Source organism: Phyllostomus discolor, chromosome 8 (assembly GCF_004126475.2).
Source record: "Phyllostomus discolor isolate MPI-MPIP mPhyDis1 chromosome 8, mPhyDis1.pri.v3, whole genome shotgun sequence".
NCBI classification, from domain to species: Eukaryota; Metazoa; Chordata; class Mammalia; order Chiroptera; family Phyllostomidae; genus Phyllostomus; species Phyllostomus discolor.
The window spans coordinates 29,624,642-29,649,367 of NC_040910.2; the positions used below are offsets into that span (position 1 = coordinate 29,624,642).

The 24,726-nt window shown below is 38.3% G+C and overlaps 1 protein-coding gene across 9 annotated transcripts in view; it reads right to left on the minus strand.

Moving 5' to 3' along the window:
• Nucleotides 1-18,051: 18,051 nt before the first annotated feature.
• NEK1 (NIMA related kinase 1) overlaps nucleotides 18,052-24,726 on the minus strand; it is a 100,734-nt gene continuing 94,059 nt past the window's right edge. For all 9 annotated transcript variants that reach the window (XM_036031991.1, XM_036031990.1, XM_028519672.2 and 6 more), the window contains 2 exons: nucleotides 24,451-24,583; nucleotides 18,052-19,438 (listed from right to left, as the gene is read on the minus strand). In XM_036031991.1, the coding sequence (XP_035887884.1) occupies nucleotides 19,425-19,438; nucleotides 24,451-24,583 (147 nt within the window). In that variant the 3' untranslated portion in view covers nucleotides 18,052-19,424. The remainder of the gene's footprint in view (nucleotides 19,439-24,450; nucleotides 24,584-24,726) is intronic.

Sequence of the window (24,726 nt, forward strand, 5' to 3'; positions counted from 1 at the left end):
CGGACAGTTCCATCAGTGGCCACAATTTGTTTCCACAGCTCGCAGCCCCAGAGACAGGTGTCTCTGATCTGCCAGGCTACAGTTTTCAAAGTGGCATCCATGCCATTGACAACAGCCCAAGAGTCAGTAAAAATATAACTAGCTTCATCAAGAGGAGTCTTGGCCCAAGTTATGAAAACGCTCTTGATTTCTGTGCACAGAGCAGAATGGCCACATTTGGGTTCCCTTCACAGATGGTGCTGAACTTATACAGACACAGCAGCCAGCCCAGGGGACACCATCAGGCATTGGCTTAGCAGAACCATCAGTGAACCAGCCCAGGCACTTAGAGAAACCACTGGGAGTCAAGGACCCTACTGAACCAGAGGCTTTGCTTCAGGTGGCAGAATGGAGACAGAGTTTTCGCCAAAGAAACAGCTGCCACTTTTCCATGTAAAACCAACATGCCATGGGAGCCAGGCCAGCTGTGTTCCTGAATGTACCATAACCGTTTGACAAGGGAGACTTGACGGGACTGCTCACCTTCCTACCACTGAGTCAAAGCCATCCAACACAAAGCAGGAACACAGGAAGAAGAGTCACAAGGCCTCCATGGGCCAGGCATTCAGTAACAACAAGAGCCCAGTAGCTAACTAAGAGCTACTTTTCAAAATGGGTATATCTGGTCACTGTGTCATGGAGGTAACAAGTAGAAAACCCTAAGAACTGACTCTGAGTGGCAGCTGCCTCCCTTTGTTGGAGGCTCCAGTCAGAAATATAAGCAGGCACAGAGACCTACAGCCCAGAGGGTTCATCAGGGCTGTGGAGCGCCAAAGGTACAGGGCTGGTCTCAGTTTGCAGGAACGCTGCTAATGCAGTCTTATTTGTTGGGGCTTCACTCAAAGTATCTGGACGTAAAGGAACAAGTGAATACCCGGTGAGGCACATACTACTTCCAATATCCAAAAAGTCCATGAAGGTTATGGGCATCCTTTTTGATGGTGGTGGTGGTAGCAATAAAGAGACAGCAGTTTTTCCCTAACTGCAAGGGCAACTGGGCATTGCAATCTGCCCACATATTTACCTGGGAAGCCAGCCCCTAAATTTTGTCAGAATTGATCAGCTTCACCCGCTGGCAGAGGTATGATAATATCACAGTCATGGCCACTGAAACTGATGCTTCTTACTTGTCAACCAACAAGATATCACCTACATAGGATAGCTATGGACACCAGAAGCAGAGGCACTTGCACTAAATTCTGACCCAAGGGGCAGGGAAATTTAGGCGCTCCTGGAGGAGTGCTGCAAATGTTATATGGAAGGCCTTGGAGCATGAAGAGGAGCTGGATTTGATTATTAGGTGCCAGTGGTATGGCAAAGAATTCATTGGCAATGTCCTAGACAGCATGCCAAATGCCATCGGTCTGTGTAACGAATTCAGTTACAGTCACAATGTCTGAACAGCTGGGGCTACGGGATCAACCACTAAACTCAGCAGGCAGTAATCTACCATAAGCCTCCAGCTCCTGTTAGCTTTGTTCACTGGCTGTACAGGATTATTATATTGCGATACTGCATCTCTTATGATCCCTGCTACCTTTAAATTTGTCATCAAGGGTGTTCTCCTCTGGACTTCTGTTTCTGTTGGACCACCCAGAACAATCAGGGAGGTGGACTGCGGAGCAAGTATGTGGTCCACGAGCACTTCTCAAAATGTGGCCCTTTTCTGTCAGGGGACTCCCTCTGGACTTGACCAACATTCACAATGCAAGTACGTAAAACATTAATAACAATTATACACTCAGCAGTGGATCCACAACGGTACACTGCGTTGACCCAAAGAACCATGGCACAAGACCACTTTAGCTTCCCTTCTCTGTTTCCATCTCTGAAATTGGGAGCCCCCATGGGAACTTGATTGAGCACTCATATCCAACAGAGCCATAAATTTTTAAGTCCCTCTTCCCTTCCAAATCCCTAGTATATGTAACACAGGTGAGTATGGCCTCTGATCCCCCCATGGACAGAAGAGATGTCAGCATCACCTCTTAACCGTTTCTCTCCTTAAAGTTATTGAAGTCAGGGAGAGCAGGAGGGAAGAATCAGGTCCATTAAGGCTAAGAATGGCTGTTAGGAACTGACTGTTTGTATCTCCCCAAAATTCATATGTTGAACCCCTAACCCCCAATGTGATTATATTTGGAACTGGGGCCTTTGGAGATAATTAGGTATAGCCAAGTTCATGAGGGTGGGCCGCAATGACAGGATTCGTGTCCCTGTAAGAAGAGGAAGAGAGAACAGAGCACTGGACATCTCCCTCTCTCCTCCTCTCCACCCCCACACGAGGACCTGGTGAAAAAGCAGTCAGCTGCAGGCTGAGAAGAGGGAGAGGGCTTTCACCAGGGACCAAAATGGCCTGCACCTTGATCTGGGTCTTCCCAACCCCCAGAACTGTGAGAAATACATTTCTGTTGTTTAAGCCACCCAGGCACGATGTTTTGCTATGCCAGACTTAGCTGACTAATGCTGAGGCTCTGTCCATTAAATACGGCTTTTCATTTCCTTTCAGTCTCAAACAGTACAGCAGTGGTAGACTACTCAAGCCAGTGAACATCCATTGTTCTTGGCCTTCACAGTGCTCTATATTGGGTGGTGACATTCTCATGGCTGATGCTATTTGTTTCAGCCTTGGGAGCCCTTGAATTTGAAGCCACAGCCACAGCTGCATTGTTTCCTGGGGTCATGAGGTTTACATCCTCTGCTGACTCAGGCATGGCTCACACAGCTGTAACCTTCTTTGAGGAGCTTGCCATAATCTGGGACAACTGTTAGCCCATTATTCAGATGACATCTCACGTTCTCATCTTGTTTCCACATCAGGGTCAGGGGAATGTGTCAGGGTGGCAAGACTAACCACAAGAATTTATTTATATTTCTTTGAGTCAGATTCATTCTCCAGTTGATCACCTGTATCCTCATTGTAAATAAAACCAATCCAGGGCAGTAAGAACCCAAATACTAGTCAATGCCTCCTCTGTGGTTTCTTATGGGAACTAATTTGTCAGAGGAAAGTGTCCCTAAGATGGCCAAAGCTTCTCTATGGCAGCCAGGACCCACTGGGAAAAAAAATCTGAGACCTTTTGCTCTGGTTTCCAAATGAATCTAAGGTTGTCCTTATGGACTGCAGGAGGATTTGAGCCTTGATGTTGGTCTTCGCAGCCTCCTACTAACACAAGCTGTTGCTAGTCTTTCTTCATAAACATGTTCCAAGGTATCTCATCTCCCATGCAAAGCCACCCAAGTTCTAGTGATCTCTGTATCCCTGGTTTCTGCCCATAGCAGTCATGCCTTCCCCCCCTTTCATACTAAGTGTGGGTGCAGATCTCAGTAACTATTACTTGAAAAGAACCTTCTGCCCACCCAGGGCAAATCTTGCTACCAGCTGCTACACTGAGGTGTGCCCCTGAGTCTGCCTGCCAGATCGGCAAGGAAATCCTCCATCTGGATTATAGTTAGCGACCACCAGGGCGTTGTTTGGGCAGCTGTCTTTGAATCCATCTTTGATCCTGAACCCAATTCCCAACTTCTCCTCGTTAGTATGAAATAAAGTGGAAGACTCTTTACTGCCTTATTGATCAAAAAATTTCATCAGCATGCTTCCTGTTATTTCCCATTGGTATTTCTCAAATCCCATTAGCTAAGTACAAAGCCCTCATCTTTCCTCCTCCACAAAGTCACCTCTCTGCTCATCACCAAAACTGTCAATAACTTGAAGGGTCTAAGCTTTTCACCCTACTTTCAACTTACCAAGTTAGCCTGGTACAGTTTCACGGATGCTGGTGAAAGACATGAGACTCTTGGGTCAGAAGCAAAGACAATATATAATGTACGGCAATAGAAGTAGCCTAAGTATCATTTCTGCACTGGTTCCCTGAGCCCTAGTTTCTGTAGAGCGACACAAAGGGATCCAGATGACACCTGCATTCCCAATGGGTTGTAATACAGAGAGGGACTCTAAGGTTAGGGAACCTAAATATTTTTATATGGGCAATAAGCATGCCTGCGTTTTGCTCTCAAGGGACACACTCTATCTCTATCCCAAGGCCGTTTACTAAGTAAACCTCCCTGAAGAGATCATCTAGAATGAAGAGCAATCATCGCCTCACTCATAAGACCTGCAAAAACACAAGAGACCCATGGAGGTTTGGCTCCCAAGAGCGCACGTTCCCATTTGACAGAATACTCTACTCTTTCAGCTTTTCAGTTACTTTGAAATGCATGTCTGTGTTCTAAAAAGCATTGAAAGACAACGCAACAAAAATTTTATCGTCAAAGTCATGAGCAGAGAATATTAAATATTCACCTCCAGAGTGACTCTGAGTTGGATAATGATGAGGAAGCCTTTCTGCCTTTACTGCTCCCAAGAAATAGCAAAGCAATACTTTCTAGGAACTTTTAAAAAATAAAACTTATTTTGAGGTTAATTGTTGAGTCACAAGAAGTTATGAGAAATAATAAAGAGATTCTATATACCCTTTACTCAATTTTCCCCAGTGATAATATCTTGCCAAAAACAGCACCATCATCAATAACAACATCACCGCCACCAGGCAATTAACATCGATACAATCAAGACACAGGACATTTTCATCTTCACCAGGATCTTTCACGCTGCCTTTTTATAGCTGGCAGTTTTTTTAAACCTTTATACTTTTCTCTAAATATGCTTCCTTTGCTAACCCAATATTTCATTTTATCTGTGAAAAAATAAGGTTTTAAGTAGCCCATCTTGTTAGAAATAAGGTTTTAAGTAACCCATCTTGTTGGTTTTAAGAAATCAGTGCTTCAGCTAATTACATTGTTTGTCAGAGACCAAAGGCATAAGATGGTTTACACTAAAGAAAATATTATATATATATATATATATTTAATATAAAAAACAGTTTATAATGGAACATTCAGAAAGCACGGCAACAAGGAATGGGAAAACATCATCTACTACCCAGAGACAACAACTGTTTACCAATGTGATCTACAGGGTATGGCAAATATAGGTTCATAGTTGTTCATATGGAAAATAATTCAATAATTACTAAATAATAATTTAAGAACATGCTGTTTCACATACAACTGTAAACATACTTTTGCCCCATCCTGTATTTTCTTTAATTCTTTTTCCTTTATTGCAGGGCTGGGGGGACAGGCACACACACAATCAGAGAAAACTGTTATTTATCTATCTGCATATCTATATATCTGTGTATTAAATACATTTTTTTAACATTCTGGAAATCAATCACATCCATGAAAGGGACAGACAATTTTTACGCCCTGCTCTCTCACCTTCACTATAGAAAGACAAAGCAAGGGGGCAGCAGCTTTTACGGGCAGTTGGTCAAATCTCCAGGTCTATAACCAATTACAGTTACCTACACAGCAGACACAGGGGTTGTCCATCAGCAGGCAGACAGCTAGGGGCTTCTGTTGGGGCTGGAAGAAGAGTAAGTCCTCTAGTTTCTGGGTTTGGCCAGCAATTGGAAGCAGCCTGAAGTGCCAGGGAAGTGGTTACCCGCCCAGAATGGCACATTTTCAATAACCATTAGGTTTGCAATAAAAAAGTTGTCACAAGCAACAGTGTGAAATAAGTGACTGTCTCCTCAGAGGTCAGAGCATGAGTCACTGTGAATCACAGTCAAGTGTGGCCCTTTTTTATGTGCTCACCCCCCTCATCAACTAAGGGCGTTGTTCCTCTATTCCGCCTGACCCCCACTCCAGGGCCAGGCCCCAGCCGCAGAACTAGTTTTGACGGGGGGAATCCTGCCAACAGTATTCCAAATGCCAGTGGGCTCATAGGTCAATGCTGACTCAAACGAGCCTTCCCAGTGAAACCATAATTATCTTCCACCCTCAGAATAGGATTTACAAATGCATTATTTATGTATGATCCTTTTACACATGCTCTCATGCATTTTACTCATCCTAATTCAGTATTTCCCATTAGACTTTAGTTTCTTATGAGATTTTATTATAAGGAAAATCCTCTTATATGGATGACATTACAAATGAATTACTGGCATTAAAATACAACCTTGTTAACTATACATGGCGACAAGAGTAAAAGTGTTTATCCTTTCATACATTTCTCTTTATATTAAAAATGCTTCCTTTCATTTAATTCACAAGTGAGGCTATGAATCAATTAAGTTTTACGTACTAAGGGATATGGTTTCTAATAATAAAACAAAATAACTTGGATGTACTTCAGAGTAATTATAGTAAGATTTTATTCAAATCCCCCCCCAGAACCTAAAATAATTGTGACCTTATGAAAGTCTATCTGACCACCAATTTTATCACCTATAAAATGGGGTAATTCATGTCAACTTCATGGCAACGTCTTGATCCACCAGTGGAGGCTTGTCCTGTGTGGTCATTCCAGGAGGAGCCCCACAGACAGATGCTTCCTTCTGTGGGCTGACAGCCTAAAGGAGTCCTGCTGATGAAAATCTCAAGTTCAGTCACTGGCCCTGAATCTTAGGAAACAAGGCTCAATTGAAGTCATAAACGATCATCAACCAGCTGGTGATTACGAGCCAGGCTTAAACTCTCTGAGTCTCACTTTCTCTACAAAATAAATGTGGAGGACAGTTGGGGAGCAGCTCTGGATCAAAGGCTCTTAACCCCCCGGGTACATCTGGATCATCTGGGGATATTTTGAAAGTCGTAATGCCCAGACCACAAACTGAGGTCACGTAAGCCAGAATTTGTGTGGTTAAATCGGCATCAGTGATGTCTGAAGCTCTCCAGGGGATTCTGTATGCAGCCCACACTGAGAACCTATGAGAAATATGCTACTCAACCCTGGAGGAATTTTTAAGAAGAACTTTTATTCTGCACATTTAGTAAGGAATGTTGACTATTTTATTTAAAATAGGCAGACACCTAGGAGATAGATATCATAAATAGGGTTTTTTGAAGCACATCATCTATACCTCAAAAAAGTTATTTATGTAACTTAACCACAGCTTTTATGCTTCATTTGGAACCCTTAAGGTACTGAAGTTCTGCATATTAAAATTCTGTATGCAGAACATAGGTGAGACTATACAATTAAATCATCTACAAGAATAATGAATTCATAAATCTCAATAAAATGTAACATTCTAATAAGAGCAAAATGCAGCTCAGAATTATGTTTCCGTTGATAAACTATAACCATAGCTGAGTTATTACTCAAATTTGAACCAGGAAATGAACAGTCTTAAAGTCTGCTTTTATGTGTGTACATTTTAATAGGATTCTATATTGATCCAAATTTCTCTAGCCTGCTTGATAGTTTATACATTTCATTAAGTTGAAAGTTACATTCTCTCTCCTCTATGTTATTTTACATAGTGTGTGTTATTCACAGTGAAACTTAAATAGGTGTTAGACCACTGGGACAAGGCTGTGCTGAAGCCAGAGTGGGAACGAAGCTGTCTGTAGTGACCCCAGAGACTTTGAATTATGTCCCATTAGGATGTGTTAGAAACATGTTTTTTTTTTCTTGTGTATTTTGGTTAGGTAAATGCCTTTAAAAAATGTAGGCTAAAAAAGAAGTGTGAGTGTGTGGCTGTGAGGTAGGCAAAGGGGTGGGGTTGGAGTTGACAGCTGTCATTATTTTGCTGACCTGGACCTGAACCTTCTTACTCAGGGGAGACTTTCCACTGGGTGAATACAGAAAGACATAGATTTCCCCTTTCACTGTAAAGATGTAAAAGATCAGATCAGAAAAAAGATGTTTAAAAATCGGTATTCACGTTCCTATTTTCCTTTGCAACTGGAGAATGATCATGTAACTGAGACTCAGCCAGTGAGAGGCTCCTAACCAGAACCTTGAACTAGGAGCAGGGGAAGGAAGGAAGGAAGGGACAGATGAGAGGGAGGGAGGGAGGGAGGGAAAGGAAAGGAAAGGAGAGAGAGGGAGAGTGGGAGGAAGAAAGAGAGGAAAAGAAAAGAAAATGAAAAGAAAAGAAAGGAAAGAAGGAAGGAGAAAAGGGAGGCTGTGCAGAATCCATTCAGTGCCTGTGAGCGGCAGGGGCAGATGCGAAGGTGTGTGTGCACGGTTCACTGGCTTTGTGGTGCAGTGCAGACTGTGGCTCCAGCTGCAGGGAGCTCCGTGTTCCTGATGACTCCTCGAGCAATCCTGGTGATTTCCTCATCTGCACAATATGCTTTAAATAGATTCCTTTTCTACTTACAGTAAAAAAAAACAAACCCAGAATGGTAAGGCTATATAAATAACATGATAAGCAAGCTTTTGGATGGCAAATAGCACAGATAATAGGGAAATCCTCCATTATTAGGTTTTGTCAAAGGAAACAGACAAGGTGGTTTGCTCTCTGTTGTATTTTATCTTCTCTTTTACAATTGATGTTTGTTGCCAGATATATATATATAATACATATAAGTATATAATATAAATATATATAATATATATAAAATCTTTCTGTCTCCTAGCCTCTTCCCTAGGATTTAAGACAGCTTAAAAAGAAATATAAAATGAATGTACCAAATTCACATAGATTAAATGTAGGTAAAAAATACATTGCAAAGAAGGAACAAACAAGATATAAAATGGAACTAGAAATAAGGATAATGCAAGAATATAATGAGTTCCTATATACTTACTATAAACACAAAGGAACAAGCTTGACTGTAAGCTTTCTACCAGCCAACAGAGAACTGTGACCAATTACACAATTCATAGTTCAAGAAAAACACACCAACCAAGTGGCTTGTGAGAAATGTATCTATTTCTGATATTAATACCATTTATAGCCCTGGCTGGCGTAGCTCAGTGGATTGAGCGCGGGCTGGGAACCAAAGTGTCCCAGGTTCGATTCCCAGCGAGGGTACATTCCTGGGTTGCAGGCCATAACCCCCAGCAACCGCACATTGATGTTTCTCTCTCTCTCCCTCTCCCTCTCCCTCTCCCTCTCTCTCCCTCTCTCTCTCTCTCTCCCCCCTCCCCTCTCTACTCCCCTCCCTCCCTCCCTTCCCTCTCTAAAAATAAAGAAATAAAATTAAAAAAATACCATTTATGACCCTAAGGGTCTTTAATTAATAGGGTATAGTATAATAAAATGAGCACAAATCTCAACAAGAAAGAGTTGTTGAGTATTCTTAGCACAATAAGTAGTTACATTTGGAGTGCCTGAGTTAGGGCCTATCTCTCACTCTGTTCTGTTTGGTTCACGGATCTGCACCCATGTCACATGTGCCTCGGGACTAGTTAGGATAAAACCTGAAAGAGGAAAAACGGGAACCTGTACATACTGGGTGCCCTCTGTGGGTCAGACACATTTTACATGTTATCTCAACCTCAACAAGGCATTTTATGTTACTCACTTAACCTCAGTCATACTTCAAGGCAGTCCTATTTTCTAACCTGAGCTAGGTTACTAGATTAGAAATCACCTGTTTCTGGAGAAAAATTCATCAGTCTCAGTGACTTCCTTTGAGTACATTATTGTTTTATATAAAAGTCTGTGACCTGAAGAGGCGGGCCTCTTACTTGTGTTAAGTGCCTCAAGAGTGTTAATAAAACTTCAATAAATTTCTGAAGTTCCAAGCTAGACACTGCAGGGAAACCGAGGGGAACCAAACACAATCCCTTTCCCAACTATGGAACGCACAACTTAGTGAGTTATTCCTTGTGACATTTTGATTAGGTGAGTACATATTTCAAATAAACGTGGAAATTTCTATTACAAAGTTCTGTGTGCCCGTAATTCAAGTCTTCATTCTGTGCTTTATTCCTTAATTTAAGGACTATGGTATATTGTACGTAATGGCCTTTGGCTAAAATCATGAATTAGTTTACTCTATTTAAATTTAAAATGTTTAAAGCTTAAAGTTCTACATTGGAAATCCATTCCCAGGAGGAATGGAGAAGGAAGTAAGACCTAAAATACTTATGCTGTAACTCAGGGAGCCCCTTCAAAGATAATTTTCCCTCTTCTATGATCCTTTCCCTTCCAGATGTAAAAGGGCATAAAATTCACACCGAGTTACTTCTCTGAGCAATGTTCATCTAAAAAGATGAAAAGATCGACTACTAATAGACTTACACAGATATAGATGACAAATTTCCAGAAGACTGGATATTGCCTTGGAAACAAAAGCGTGGTCTTCACAAGTAAAGACAGCGTACACAAGACCTGAGGGTGGGGGCTCGAGCAAGCAAGGGGCAGAGTGAAGGTGCTGACTCCCCAGAGAAAAAAGCTGAAGAGATGCGAGCAGAGGCGCCTAGATGCCAGACTCCAGTTATGTGAGAAGAAGCAGTTAGCTGGTGCTATACAGGGATGAACAGGGTGAAGCTGAAACCTGAGAAACAGACATTTTTTCCAGGCCTAATCTGGAGAAAAAGCCGAAAGCATTCATCCTATGCAAGGGAGTTTTTTCTGCTCTTCTGAATACCTATAGGTCACCATTAATCAGGCACATTCCATTATAATTGTCCTAAGTTTCATCTAAGGACCATTTGTGTAATGTCAAGAAAAGAAAATCCACTTTTTTTCTTTAAGTCATTGTGATTCCATCCAACAGCACAACTTGGAGCTTGGAAACAACAATGGCGACGACGAGTTTAAGCAGTTAATTAGCTGATGCGCTCTTCCCGAGTGACGTCAGGGAAGGGCCTGACCAACCACGAGCACTGCATTTGGCAGTGCAAGGAGCCGTGACTGCCAAAGGGTGCTATCTACTGAAGCGTGAAACCAAACCAGGGCAAGATAAAAGGAGCTCAGTCCTTATAAAAATAGTATTGTTTTTCATTAATGAGCTCTTTTTAATCAAGTGCTCTTAATCAAGAATGCTTTCCTCCTCCACTAAAGGTTTCAGTTTCCATTTTCAGGTAAAAACCTTTCTGTGCCAAATGTAAAAGTTATCTGCTGAGGCTCGGTAACCTTTATTGGCACGCTAGAGGGAGTTTATCATTTTAATTGCTTTTGCCTAGTTAATACAAGACACAAACTTTATACTGAAGATAAAATTTATTCTCTAGAATTTCCATAGGCTCTAAAGGATTTCTGTATCCAACCACCCACAGACACTTACTGACTACCTACTGTAAGCGGGCATGGAGCCGGACACTAGACGTGCAGAGATGACTGTGGCACAGTCACTGCTCTACAACCCTCGCCGAGCCGTTGGGGAGGAACATTCAATCAGTGATCTGTACGCAATGTACGAAGTGCAAAATCAGCACTGTCTTTGGACAGTAGGAGGGCATGCAGAGTGTCTAAGAAGACTGAAGTGTCCCATCAAATGTCAGCCGAACTCCTGACTGTACCACAGAAATTAAAACAAATACCCTACCAATTTAATCATTTTCCCCTTACATACCATTTATGCCACTATTTTCTTGACATTATCCTGTTAAATGAATCACTTTATAAAAATTAAATTCAGTTTTTGATGTGCTAGTTACAGTTTTCTCAAAAATGTTTGTAGTGGACAATGTTCCCCTTGGATCTCTTTTTTGAAAATTTTTATTTATTTTTATCGTTGACACTACTGCAGATGTCCCCATTTCCCTCCTTTGCTCCCCTCCTCCCCTTCCCTCTGGCCTCCTCCACACTGTTGTCTGTGTCTGTGAGTGATGCACATATGTTCTTCAGCTAATCCCTTCACCTTCTTTTTGACAGCCCTCCCTGCTTTCTGACAGCTGCCACTCTGTTCCTTTATCCACGTCTCTGTTTCTATTGTTTTAAACATTTTTGTGCGCTCTCTAGGCTTCAGTGTGCTTTTGCTTCCAACAGTCAACACTTGTGACTTTTCTTTGACTAAGAGCCCTCGGATGAGGCTACAGGAGCCACTTTGCCCACACTTGCAGAGCCTGAATTTGTACCAGGGGTGCAGCTTTTCACCAAAGCCTGAGCATATATGGGAGTGTGAGAGCTCTCTTCCCTTACCGTGGGTGTGGACAATTCCTCAGCATTCCCCTGGGAGATCAGGCAGAAGCTACCCTTTGTGAAACTTTGCCTTAAATTGGGCCTTCCCTAGCCTACTCCCACCTCCCCCTGTACAGCCTCCCCTGGGGTCACTTCCTTAAGAAATCACCAGCACACAGATCCTTGTGTCAGGATCTGCTTTGAGGAAGTTTATTTAAGACAATATGACCCTGGCCTCCCCACAAAAAGGAAAAATGTTCATACTTGCACTCATAAAATATCTTGTCTACCTGTTTCAGTGACACACACAGCTCAGAAACACTAATCTGACATTACACATTCAATTCCACTACACAGAAAACTCTTAGAGTTTCGGAGCAAGTACTTTATATTCTTCTCCAAGAAGCGACTATTTAATGAGACTGAAATCTCCTACTAGAAAAGTTTTACTTTTCAGCTTTCTCTCCTCAATTTATTTGCTGATCATCAATCCTTTAGCTACCTGTCTGTCCTCTGTGGCCCTCAGCCCAGAGCCCACATCTGTTTGATTCTCTCCTACCCAGAGTGAACCCCGTTTTTACCTACTGCTCTTTAGATAAGAAAATAAATTTCCTGTCCTTTTAAAAATAATTGTTTAAGAATCCAGCAATTTTATTCTGTCTGGCTTTAATAATTCTTATGAATTATAATTTACTGTCATTTTTTTTAATGTGATTATGTCTACCGCAATCATTAAAATATATTTGTGTTTATTTGCTGATTCTCTGTTGCTTCCGCTAGAAGCTAAACTTCACAGGACAGAACTTTGCTTATCTTATCATTACTATGTATGCCCCAGTGCCTAAAAACAGTGCTTAGCACGCAATAAGCACTCACAAATTTGTTGAGTAAATTGTGTAGATTTTTTTTTCAACAAATTCCAAATTCCATTCTCTATTCTAACTTCCTTTGTGATTACTGATTACACCTATACAAATATCTATCAAGTTTGTGTAGGTGTGCCTGTCACTCTCTCATTAAATAAAAAATATGATGAGGAGATGGACCATCCCTAATCTATCTTGGTCATCTCTGAGGATCCAGAGTGTTTGGCAAATCAACATGACACCCAAAATATTTACGTGTATAAAGTTACATTTACCATCAATGATAGACCAGAGGGCAGAATCGAGCTGGTCTGCACCATGGCCGTATCTGACTTTCCTTTAGTCCACTGACATGAACGGTCAGAGAGGGAAGTAGAAAGCACTTAGAATGACCTCTCAGAACATCTGTGTTTGAGTCCAGCTTTGCCTTGGTCTTGTGTACATCACAGATGTTCTGAGCATCAGTTTCCTCTTTTATAAAAATGAGGATAATAATGAACTCCTTTGATCTCAAAGGATTATTATAATTAAACCTATACATTTATGTAAAAGCTGGTAGTGCAAATTGCTAGGTATTATACAACTATTAAAATTTATGATTATTTTCTTGAATATTACATACCAAGTACACATGAGTTCTCTATCTTTAGTTCATGAACATCTTCAACTACCAAACATATTTGAAACAAATGTACAACTTGTATAAGGAAAGAATATTATAACTTAAATTAAAAACTAATTGCAACCAAATGTTGTCAGGGATGTGGAGCACCTGGAACACTCATTTGGTACTACAGGGACTATGAACCAGGACCACCGCTGGGAAAACTGTTTATCACTGCATACTAGAACTGAGCATATGCATCTCTTAAGATTCAAAAATTCCATTTTTAGGTGTACACTCAACGGAAATTCATACATATGTTCACCAGAAGGTATGTAGAAGAGTGGTCACTACAGCTCTATTGAAAATATCCAAACTCTGGAACAGTGGAATGGATAAATAAATTGTGTAATATTTTAATAACACAATATACCACTGAGAATGAACAAAGTAAACAAACTACACTCAGTGCAATAACATGGATGAATTTCAGACACGATATTGAGCAAAAGGAACCAGATGCAAAAGAGTATATACCATATGATTCCATTCACACACAATTCACAAAACAAGTCTGTGATAGTGGAAGAAAAGACAGAGGTTACCGTGAGGGGTAAAAAACAAAATGGGGCTTCTGGAATACTAGAAATCTTTCCTTTCTTTATCCACATGCCGGCTATAGGAATATATTCTCTTTTTGAAACATAATTGAGCTGAACAATTATGAATGGGCCCTGTTATAATGTTTTCATTTTGATAACGAGTTTACTTAAAGGAGAAAAAAGTCAATGAAAGTTTTAAAGAGTAGATTAGAATCAGTCGTCTGCTGGCATACTGGCCTGCAGGGGAAAAAAGAAACCTTGATTTATAGTATTTGCCACGTCCTACACAGTAGATACTCTCACCAGGTTTGATTTCAGGCTTGTAACAACCAGTTGATAAAAGTCCTGTATATTTAACAATGAAGGTCTCTCACAAGTTGCAATGAGCCACTCCAGCACATCAAAAAGATAACACCAATGCTAAAATTCACTCTAGAAGTGATTTTTGCCTTATAGTAAACTAATGTTCTTTTTTTTTTAATTAAAAAATTGATTTGAGAGAAACACTGATCAATTGCCTCTTCCCAATCCCAGATCAAAACTACAACCTAAGAGCTTCTGGTATACCAGATAATGCTCCAACTAAGCCACACCAGCCAGGGTTAACTAATGTTATTTAACCCTGGATATGCTTTTTGCCTTATAGTCCTCAAAAGAAAACTACTATATTATTATAAAAGTATCAGTTTATAAGAATATGCAGCTAATAAGACAACTTCAAAATATATACAACAGCAAAGATGGATGAAAATACAAGACAAAAAAGCATAACAAAATCATAATGGGATATTTTAGCCATTTCTAAGTAGTTGATAGAAAGTCAATTAAAAAAATCAATAGATAATAACAAATGAATTACATTAAATTAAAAGTATAACCGCTGAGTATATAGAACATTGATTTTACTTCCGTAGAATGCATATTCTTTTAGGCAAAAGCATAGCTCAACAAATTTCAATTAAATGGTAGCGGACGGGGAAAAAAGTCAGAAAAATATGGCCTGTGGGCCAAACTCAGGCTACCATCTGTTTTTGACTTATAAAGTTTTCAATAAAATAAAGTTTTATTGGAATAAGTCATGGTCATTTATGTATTGTCTATGGCTCTTTTTACACTATAATGGCAGAGCTGAATAGTAGCAATCAAGACTCTTTGGCCCACAAAGCTTAAATTATATGCTATCTGGCTCTTTAAAAAAACTGAAGAGGACTTCCGGCAAGATGGAGGAATAGGTGGACGCACCGTACCTCCTCGTACAACCAAGATTAGAAAAACAATAATTTACAACAATAATTTACTATCAGAATAACACCCAGATCCGGCAGAGGATTTATCTGAATGGAAGTCGGGCAGCCAAGAAGTTGAAGTAGACGCGTTCATCCGGACTGGTAGGAGAAGATGAGCCGGCGGGCGCGGGGCTGGCTCAGGTCGGCGGTGCACGGAGGTCGGGGAAAGTTTGGCGCGAAATCGGCGCAACAGCCATCCGGGGTGCAAGAACACAGCGGTGATCCCTGAGTATGCAAGCTGCGGCTGGCAGACCCAGAGGGGTAGCAATTGTGGACCAGGGCAGAACTCGCGGCCCAGAAGCCCAGACAAGGGTCTGAGTCCAGGGGAATGGAACTACCGCCATTGTTTTCTCCCGCCCCGCTCCCACCCCGCCCCCACATATAACATCACAATCTAGCAACTGGGGTGCCCAGCCCCGGTGAGCACCTAAGGCTCCACCCCCCACCGTAACAAGAGCAACCAGACCGAAAAAAAAAAAAAAAAGGAGAGACAGGGGAAAAATATGTTTTCAACAAAGCAGATCAGTCCCCCAGGACTCATCCTTTTGAGTGACCAAGAATTAGCCAATCTATGAGATGCGCAGTTCAAAACACTGGTGATCAGAAAGTTCACGGAACTGGTTGATTTTGGACGCAATTTAGATGAAAGGATGCAGGTTACCATAAAAGAGATGCAGGAAGATATGCGGAGGAGAGCCAATAGTGAAAGGAAGGAATATGAGTCTCAAAACAATACAGTGGACCAGAAGGAAGATAGAATCAACCAAGCAGGAAAGCATGATGAAACAAGAATTCAAAAAATTGAGGAAAAGATTAAGAGCATCCAAGACACCTTTAAACGTTCCAATATCCGAATTATAGGGGTACCAGAATCGGAAGGGGAAAAGCAACAGATTGAGCACGTATTTGAACAAATAATAAAGGAGAACTTCCCCAATCTGGCAAAGGGAACAGTCTTCCAAGAAATCCAGAAGCTCAGAGAGTCCCAAAGAAGTTGGACCCAAGAAGAAACACACCAAGGCACATCATAATTACATTAGCCAAGGTAAAAATGAAGGAGAGAATCCTAGAAGCAGCAAGAGATAAGGGGACAGTAACCTACAAAGGAGTTCCCATCAGACTGTCAGCTGATTTCTCCAAAGAGACCTTACAGGCAAGAAGGGGCTGGAAAGAAATATTCCAAGTCATGAAAGACAAGGACCTATATCCCAGATTCCTCTATCCAGCAAAGCTCTCATTTAGAAAAGAAGGGCAGAAAAAGTGCTTCTCAGATAAGGTCAAGTTAAAGGAGTTCATCATCACCAAGTCCTTATTTTATGAAATGCTAAAGGGACTTATCTAAGAAAAGAAGATAAAGAAAAGACATGTATAGTAAAAGGACAGCAAACTCACAAATATTAACAACCACACCTAAAGCAAAACCAAAAGAAACTAAGTAAACAATTAGAACAGGAACAGAACCACAGAAATGGAGGGCACATGGAGGGTTAGCAGCAGGGGGGTGGGAGGAGGAGAGAGGGGGAAAAGGTATAGAGAATAAGTAGCATAGAATGTAGGTTGAAAATAGATAGGGGGAGGGCAAGAATAGTATGGGAAATGTAGAAACTAAAGAACTCATAAGTATGACACATGGACATGAACTAAAGGACGGAAATGTGGGTTGGAGGGGGGTACAGGGGGGAGGGGAGAGAAGAGGGGAAATGGGACAATTGTAATAGCATAATCAATAAAATATATTTAAAAAAACAAAACAAAACTGAAAAGAGCCCTGGCTGGTGTGGCTCGGTGGTTCCAGCCTACAAATCAAAGGGTCCCCCATTCATTTCCCAGTCTAGGGCATATGCCTGGGTTGTCGGCCAGGTCCCCAGTGGGGGGCACAGGAGAGGCAATCACACTTTCATGTTTCTCTCCCTCTCCCTTCCCCTCTCTAAAAAAAAAGAGAAAATAAAATCTTTAACAACAACAACAAAAAAAAACTGGAGAGTTAAGCAAGATTGCAGGATACAAGGTCAATATTAAAAATAAATTTTTACATACTAATAAGGAACAATCACAAATAGAAAACTTTAACATATGATGTATAATAGCATCAAAAATTATGAAATACTGAGGGATACATTTGACAAAAAAGTGCATGATTTGTGCACTGAAAACGATAAAACATTGCGGAGATATACACCATGATCATGGATCAAAAGGAGCAACAATAGTAGAAGAAAACACAGGGGAAATCTTAGTTACTTCAGGTTTTTGTAAAAGAACTTCACAAAAGTCCTTTGAACAGACTTCAAAAAAATACAAGTTTCTGAAAGAAAAATCAGACTTCATAAAATTTACAAACTTTTACTTTTAACAGGACAGTATTAAAAAAATATGTAACAAACAGCACTGTGTAAGACCTAAAACTTGCCTCACGCTGGCCATTATGCAAGTGCCTTCATTCACATTAAAACTCAAGGCCCTGTCTGCAAAATGAAGACAGTACTAAATTGCCTTCATAGCCCATTCTAGCTCTACTGTTGTTAACCTACCAATGCTCCCACGCATCGCCTCCAGCACGTGGAACACATCTTACTGACCAATACAGCCCTCCTCCCCACTGACACAGACGACCCTTCCATAACAGCACTCTAGAGCCACGCACCACCACCGACTAAAGGTGACACAAACCCTATTTGTCATCCCTGTTCTTGTATATATGGCATCTTTTGAAATACGGCTGAACAACTTTTCTACTGGTATACCTTATTTGCTTTTCGAATAGTTGTGATAGGTTAAGACAAAAAAAAAAAAACTCTCTCCAAATCATTCCCATCTTTTAGGATTATAGAGAATTAAATTGTAGAATTCAAATATTCTTCTACTCTAAAAAAAAAAGAAGAAAATCATCAGGTAAAGGAAACAAAAGTATCCTCAGCTCTGTGTAAAAGAATTCTATTGAGAATAATGCTAATAAATATATACCAACCAATAGTGTACTTCAGGTAGACAGTAAGAATTTAATAGTAATATTACAAAATAAATGTAAAAAAATCAAGTAGTTTTAGACGTTAGAAATAATACACATAATAAATTCAGCACAGTACCGATGGTGCTGCCAGATATGATTTTATTGTTCTAATTATAGATTATGCCAATCAGGCTGCTCTGTTCTCAAGTTTCAAAATAAATCTGCTTTCATTACTGAAAGCATCTGGACTTGAGACGACGCTAATGAAACTACGTCATGAAGCTGTGTGACTATCATCTTAATGATCTTCTCATAATGAAAATAAAAGAGGCAGGCATTTACCCCCTTCGGAATAACAGTTACCAAAACTGTCACAGTGTCAAAATAAAAACGATTCCTTTCTCCTTTTTAATCTCACATAAGCACATGCATGAGAGAAAACACAAAGGAACAACTTTATGCTATCTGCTAGGTCAATGTTAAAACACAGAGATTAACTTTTAGGTGTAATATTCCTGGTTCTTGTCATTAAAAAGAAACAAAAGTAATTAACTATTTTTTTTAACATCAGGAAATAGAATTTTGCTATTCTTTCATAATCAAATTTTTCAATGATATCAAAGACTGTTTCTATAGACTTTTCACTGAGCTAGTTCAGGAAACACACTGGTTGAAAAAGGACAGAGAATATAAACTTGAAGGCTAAAAATTCCATCTTCAAAATGTAAAGATTTAAGTAGAGCCCTTGACGAGGTTATTTGATACTTAATTGCTGGTCATGAAAACAGGTAAACAGAAAAAAAAGGGTTATATTTAAATACTCAAATGAAACACCACAGGCAGGTCTTTCACAAACCATGTAATTCTTTCAACATAAAGACATTTGCTGAAAGTAAAAATTACCTTACTTCATGGTAAATCTTCTTCAAAACCATCAAGTCCAGTTCTGGATCAATGTCTCTTTGCTTTGGTTGGATGATTTAATAAAGTACATATTCTGCAGGAAGTAACTATAGAACTCAATTGAATCTTAATTGAAAAATGTAATGTTTGTCCATCTTTTTCATGCAATCAGCATGCCCATCTTAAATCTGATATATCATTTATAAAAAACTGCTACATTCTCCACTGAACCTTGTTATTCTGATGAGCCAAATTTAAATGCTTTCATACAGTTGAAGATTAAAGAATGTTCTGAGGATTACTCGTCATTATCTGTAAAAAAAAGAAAAAATTTAATTCATTTCACTTCAAATAAAACAGCATGTATCTAGTTATAAAAAAAAATTCATACTTTTCATTGCTGCAGAAAAAGAGCTTTAACATAGTATTAAATTGTAGTTTTTATTATAATATCACATACTTAGTATAAAATATTTAGACAATACAATGGAGAATAAAGTGGGTTATCATCTATAACCCAAAGACAACCTATGTTGATAACTTTATATAAAAATTTCTAGGTCTTTTCCTATGCATATACAAATGTTTTTTTAAAAATTACAAGAAAATGCAGTTTTGAGACCAGACTTTTTCCTCTTAAAACACATAATGAAGGAAAAGATGGATAAGTAAGTAATAATGCAAGACAATAAAATGTTAATGGTAGAATATAGGTGGTGGGTATGTGGGTGATAACTGGAAAGTTCTTTCAGCATTTCCATATAATGACAATTTTACAATAACATGTTGAAAAAGAATGTTACAGATACATTCCATGTCAATTTCAATGGCTGCATTGCATTTTATTTTATGGAAATGACATAATCAAGCATTTCTATTGATAGACATTTTGGTTAGTTCCAATTTTTCTTTATTCTAAAAAAACACTGTTCAATAAATTAAATAGAATAATTTTAAATAACAATCACTATTTTCCACGCTCTAGCAAAGATGATTTTTTCATTAAAATCCAAGTGTCACCTCAAATCACTGCACTGCTCGAAACCCTTCACTAGCGCCCCACTGCCTCAGGATAGAACCTGTGCCCTTATATGGAGTGCAAAGCCCTTCATTATCTGGCTTTTTAAATATTCCTAGCTCTCTCTGCTTTCATTGCCCATTTTCCCTAAGCATCCCCCGAATTGTGCTTTAGCAACACCAAATGGCTAATTGTCCCCCTAATGCAACATTTGCATCCCTCTGTGTGGAAGTACACATACTGATTTGGGGGTAAATTCCCATTCATCTTTCAAAATCCAACTCTGATGTCCTGTCCCCTAGGAAGAATTACCCTGACACCTTTATTTCTTCCAATAGAGCTGGTTCATGGTCTTATGCAACATGTATTTTATTCCTTCTAATGTTACAGTTATCATTCAATACTACATTCAGTTATTTTTACAATTACACAAAGTTTTCAAATAGGAAAGTAGACAGAATAAAGTAATGAACATACATGTACCTAATTACCTAGAATTCATAAAAGTTAACTTGTGGCCATACTGGTTTGGAGTATTTGTTAAGGAAAACCATTTCACAGATAGAATGTATCCTTTTCCAACCTTATTGACCTCTCCTCTTCTCCAAGGACATCATCAGCATCTTGAACCTGATGTACGTCCTCCCCTCGCACGGTTTTTCACTTTTATCAGATATATGCACACCTAAACAAAATTGCTTTTAAACATTAGATAAATGATACTATGAACTTACTATTATTCTACTGATGATATTTGTGGGCTTATCTATACTGATAGATGAAAGCTTAGGTCATTTGTTTTAACTGCTGCATGGAACTTCATTACATAAACACAGTACAATATCTAAAATGAATGTGGAGAAAATATGTGTGTTTCCTGCTTAAGAAACTAAAAGTCTGTACTTTTGCCAGTTACTTACACCATGCCACATTATGACAAAGAGTCCCATGAAATCCAAATACTGTAAAAATTGCTGAGGATTATTTTTCAGCCCTATTTTATAAAATGGGGTTCAAGATCTCAATAAAATCAGGAATCCACAAGTTCCAGATAATGTTTTAATTTTATATTTTCAATCTGCTGATAATAAGAATAATCTTTTAATATTTTGGGAAAAAACATCTGCTTTATAATAATAAGTCACAGCTAACAGACATTTTCAAGGACTAAGACTTGATTTTTTTTCACTTGGAGTCTAAAAAAAATCTTCCCCTTTAATGGAATTGACATGTTATTCAAGTTTGAGGAGAACTGTATCATAGTCCTCTCTTTTTAAGAATATGCAAATTTTTTTCCCTTCTCTCAATACCAAAAATACCTATCCTCCAAGTAACTGACATGTTTTGTCCCCTGAACACTGTGACTCAAGTACTTAATTAGGTTTCCTGCTTTGCAAGAAAGATCAGCCCCAAATTTGTGATCTATTTTCACAAAATGTAGAGGCCATTCAAACATAATTTTTTATTCTTACTTCAGACTTAGCTTAATATTATATTGCTTGCATGCATTTACCTGACACATTGACTTTCCCAAATGCTTGTTCTTAATTTAATTTTATCTTGTACTGTGTATGTTTTTAAATGCAATCTTTAACTTTTTTGGAATAGTATACGATATAAATAAAAATTATTATTTATAATAATTTATAATGTATTGTTAAATTTAAGCATCAACATTTTAAATCCTCAATTTTAGTCCATAAATTTTCTGTTGCATTTAAAGCAACAGAAATTTTGGATAAATATTCTAGAAATGTGTTCTTGTTCAAAATAATCAGAATCAGTTTATATGTTCATTTACTCCTTACTTTATGGTAAAATATTTAAAACAAAAAGACCACATATTATTTACCCCAATAATCCACTTTATTCACTAAGTTTGATTTTAAGAACTTGGAAACTGTTCTAAAAAATTAAATGCTCCCAGAGTAAAAACCTGTACTAAGAAGGATAATCAAAAGAACCTGGAGTACAAGCTGTCCGAGAAACTCTAGAAGAGAACTTTCCAGATATTTTGTGCAATGGAATATCTATACAGTAAAGTCTTAACATTTTTCCTCCAAATGGTGTTATTTTATAGTTCTTTAATATTTTTTTGTAAAAAACATAATTTTTGGTAGATTCAGAAACTCTTAATCAGACCTTGATTTTTTTCTTACAGATTATTCCCTAATGCACTCAACTCTTTTTTTAATTGTATTTTTTTCCTTTATGATTTAGTCTCCTTCTACCTCCTGTCCCCACAATCACCACACTGCTGTCCATGTCCATGAGTCTTTTTTCCTTTTCACTCAGTCCCTCTACCCCCTATCCTACTTCCCCCTACCTGCCAGCCTGCTCTCTCTATATAAGTCTATCTCTATTTTGCTTATTAGTTCAGTATGTTCATTAGATTCCACATGAGTGAAACCACATATTTATCTTTTTCTGACTGGCTTATTTCACTTTGCATAATGTTCACCAGGTCCATCCATCCTGTTGCAAAGGGTAAATTTTTCTTCTTTTTAATGGCTGAATAGTATTCCATTATGTAAATGTCCCAGAGATATAAAACATTGTTTTAATTGTTATCATCTTAACTACTAAGGGAACTAAAGGAAACCATAATGAATAATAAACACAGCACTAATTACTGGCTTATGAATAATACTGGTCTATATTCAATGCATTACATGTTGCTAATGACTCTAACTTTTTTTGACAGTTATTCTGTTAAGAAGAATAATGAAAATACAATGGTTTTTGATGTTATAATAGAATTCACTGTACCTAAAGATTTTCTAGTTTTGATTTATCAGTAACTATTAGAGTTTTTACAAGACTTTTACTTCTGTTAAAGCAATTCAAAGAAACATCTTTTGCTGAGCTTTATAAAATGCATATAAAGGTTCAGGAAAAAACAGTCAATGTAAATAAGTTTACATAACTGTAAAGCTGCTCCCAAAATTTAAAAAAAATTGAATTTCCTTTTAGCAAACATTTTTCATGAGTCAAAATATCATACATTTTTATAAAAAGCCTTGCTCTGAAATCCTTGAGCTGAGTATTACCAGCTGCATTCCTATGAACACGAGCTCCAGGTATTCATCATCTCATGCCCAAACACACCTATAGTTCCAAATCAGACCTTACTCGAAGCTCAGCACTCTCCAGACTGCCAGAACACTGCTGCTGGACTGAACTTTATAAAACATCTCATTCATTGTGTCAGTTCTTTCATTCAAAAATCCTCACTGATTTCCTGTGTATTTTAAACACTTTAGTTTTGAATGACAAAGACTAATTCTCAATAAGAAGCTTCTAATATGGTCAATTTAATCTTAATGCACATTAATTCCTGGTTCATTCTGTTTTCCCCACAAGTTGTTCCCCCTACATTTGTTTCCATTTTTGGCAGTCCATCCAGCCTCCCCTTCTCTAATACTGCCTGCACTAAAAAGTATTTAAGGTGAGCATTTTTATATAGTTTTAAACTTTCCTTCATACATTTATGTCTCATCTCCCAAGGAAACTGTAATCAAAGATTACATACGATCAAAGATTAGGTCTTATTAATGTCCAGAGTAATGAAGTGCTAGGCACAGAAGAAGCACACTATAAATACTTTGAAAACCAGCGATAGTACCTTAGATTAGAGATCACCTCTCTATTTTTACAGCAAAGAAACTGCAACTTAAGACAAAATGAATCCCTTGATGTCTCATTATTAGCCTCCTGAAGAGTTAGGACTGTAACACTGGTCTCTTGGTTCCATGTTTAGTGCTCTTGACAAAATTTAAGGAGAAATCATTTTTAACTATAACAACTTTTAATTAAATAGTCCTAACATATTTTGAGTGACTCTATAGGTAAATATTTTCCAAATATAAAAATGGGTTGCATTTACGTCACTATAGATGAATTCTACTTACTCTGGAAGAGATTACAGTTAGTATTTAGGAGAAACTTGACATATTACTGAAGCATATGTGTCTAAAAGTTTAACACTATATCCTTGATAAGAAATATTACAACTTTTAGAGCTGTCCAACAAGGAGACTTTAAAAAAAATCTTGTTTAAATACTACTTATAAGTTAAATTAAAATATTGACTTAAAGGATGTAAGCCAATAAAAGTATATCAGTATATGCCAGGACCAGTAAAAGTATCTGACACAACTAATTTTATAATTCCTTAAAAGTATACTAGATATGGCTCCAATACAGATTTCACTAAAATGCATGTGACATAAGCTTATCAATTTACATTTGTCATTTTGTTTCTTTGCATATTTATTTAAAGTATAAAGATGTGAGGAAATCTTACCTTCTTGGTAGGCCCCATCTGCCATGACTAAATGAAGAATCTTGGAATAAAGATGCTGATGTTCATTTCCCAAAATATTCTGAGCTATGGTCGAACAAATCTCAATATTTTCATCTTCATCTTCATGAATAGCCTATACCATAGTTACAAATATAAAATAATATTTGAATGTCATCTTTCTCTAATGAAGACTTTGTCAATTATTTATGATAAATCTACTTACCAATAAAAATCACTGACATTTCACTAGTAATTTCAAACACAGCATATTTCAAA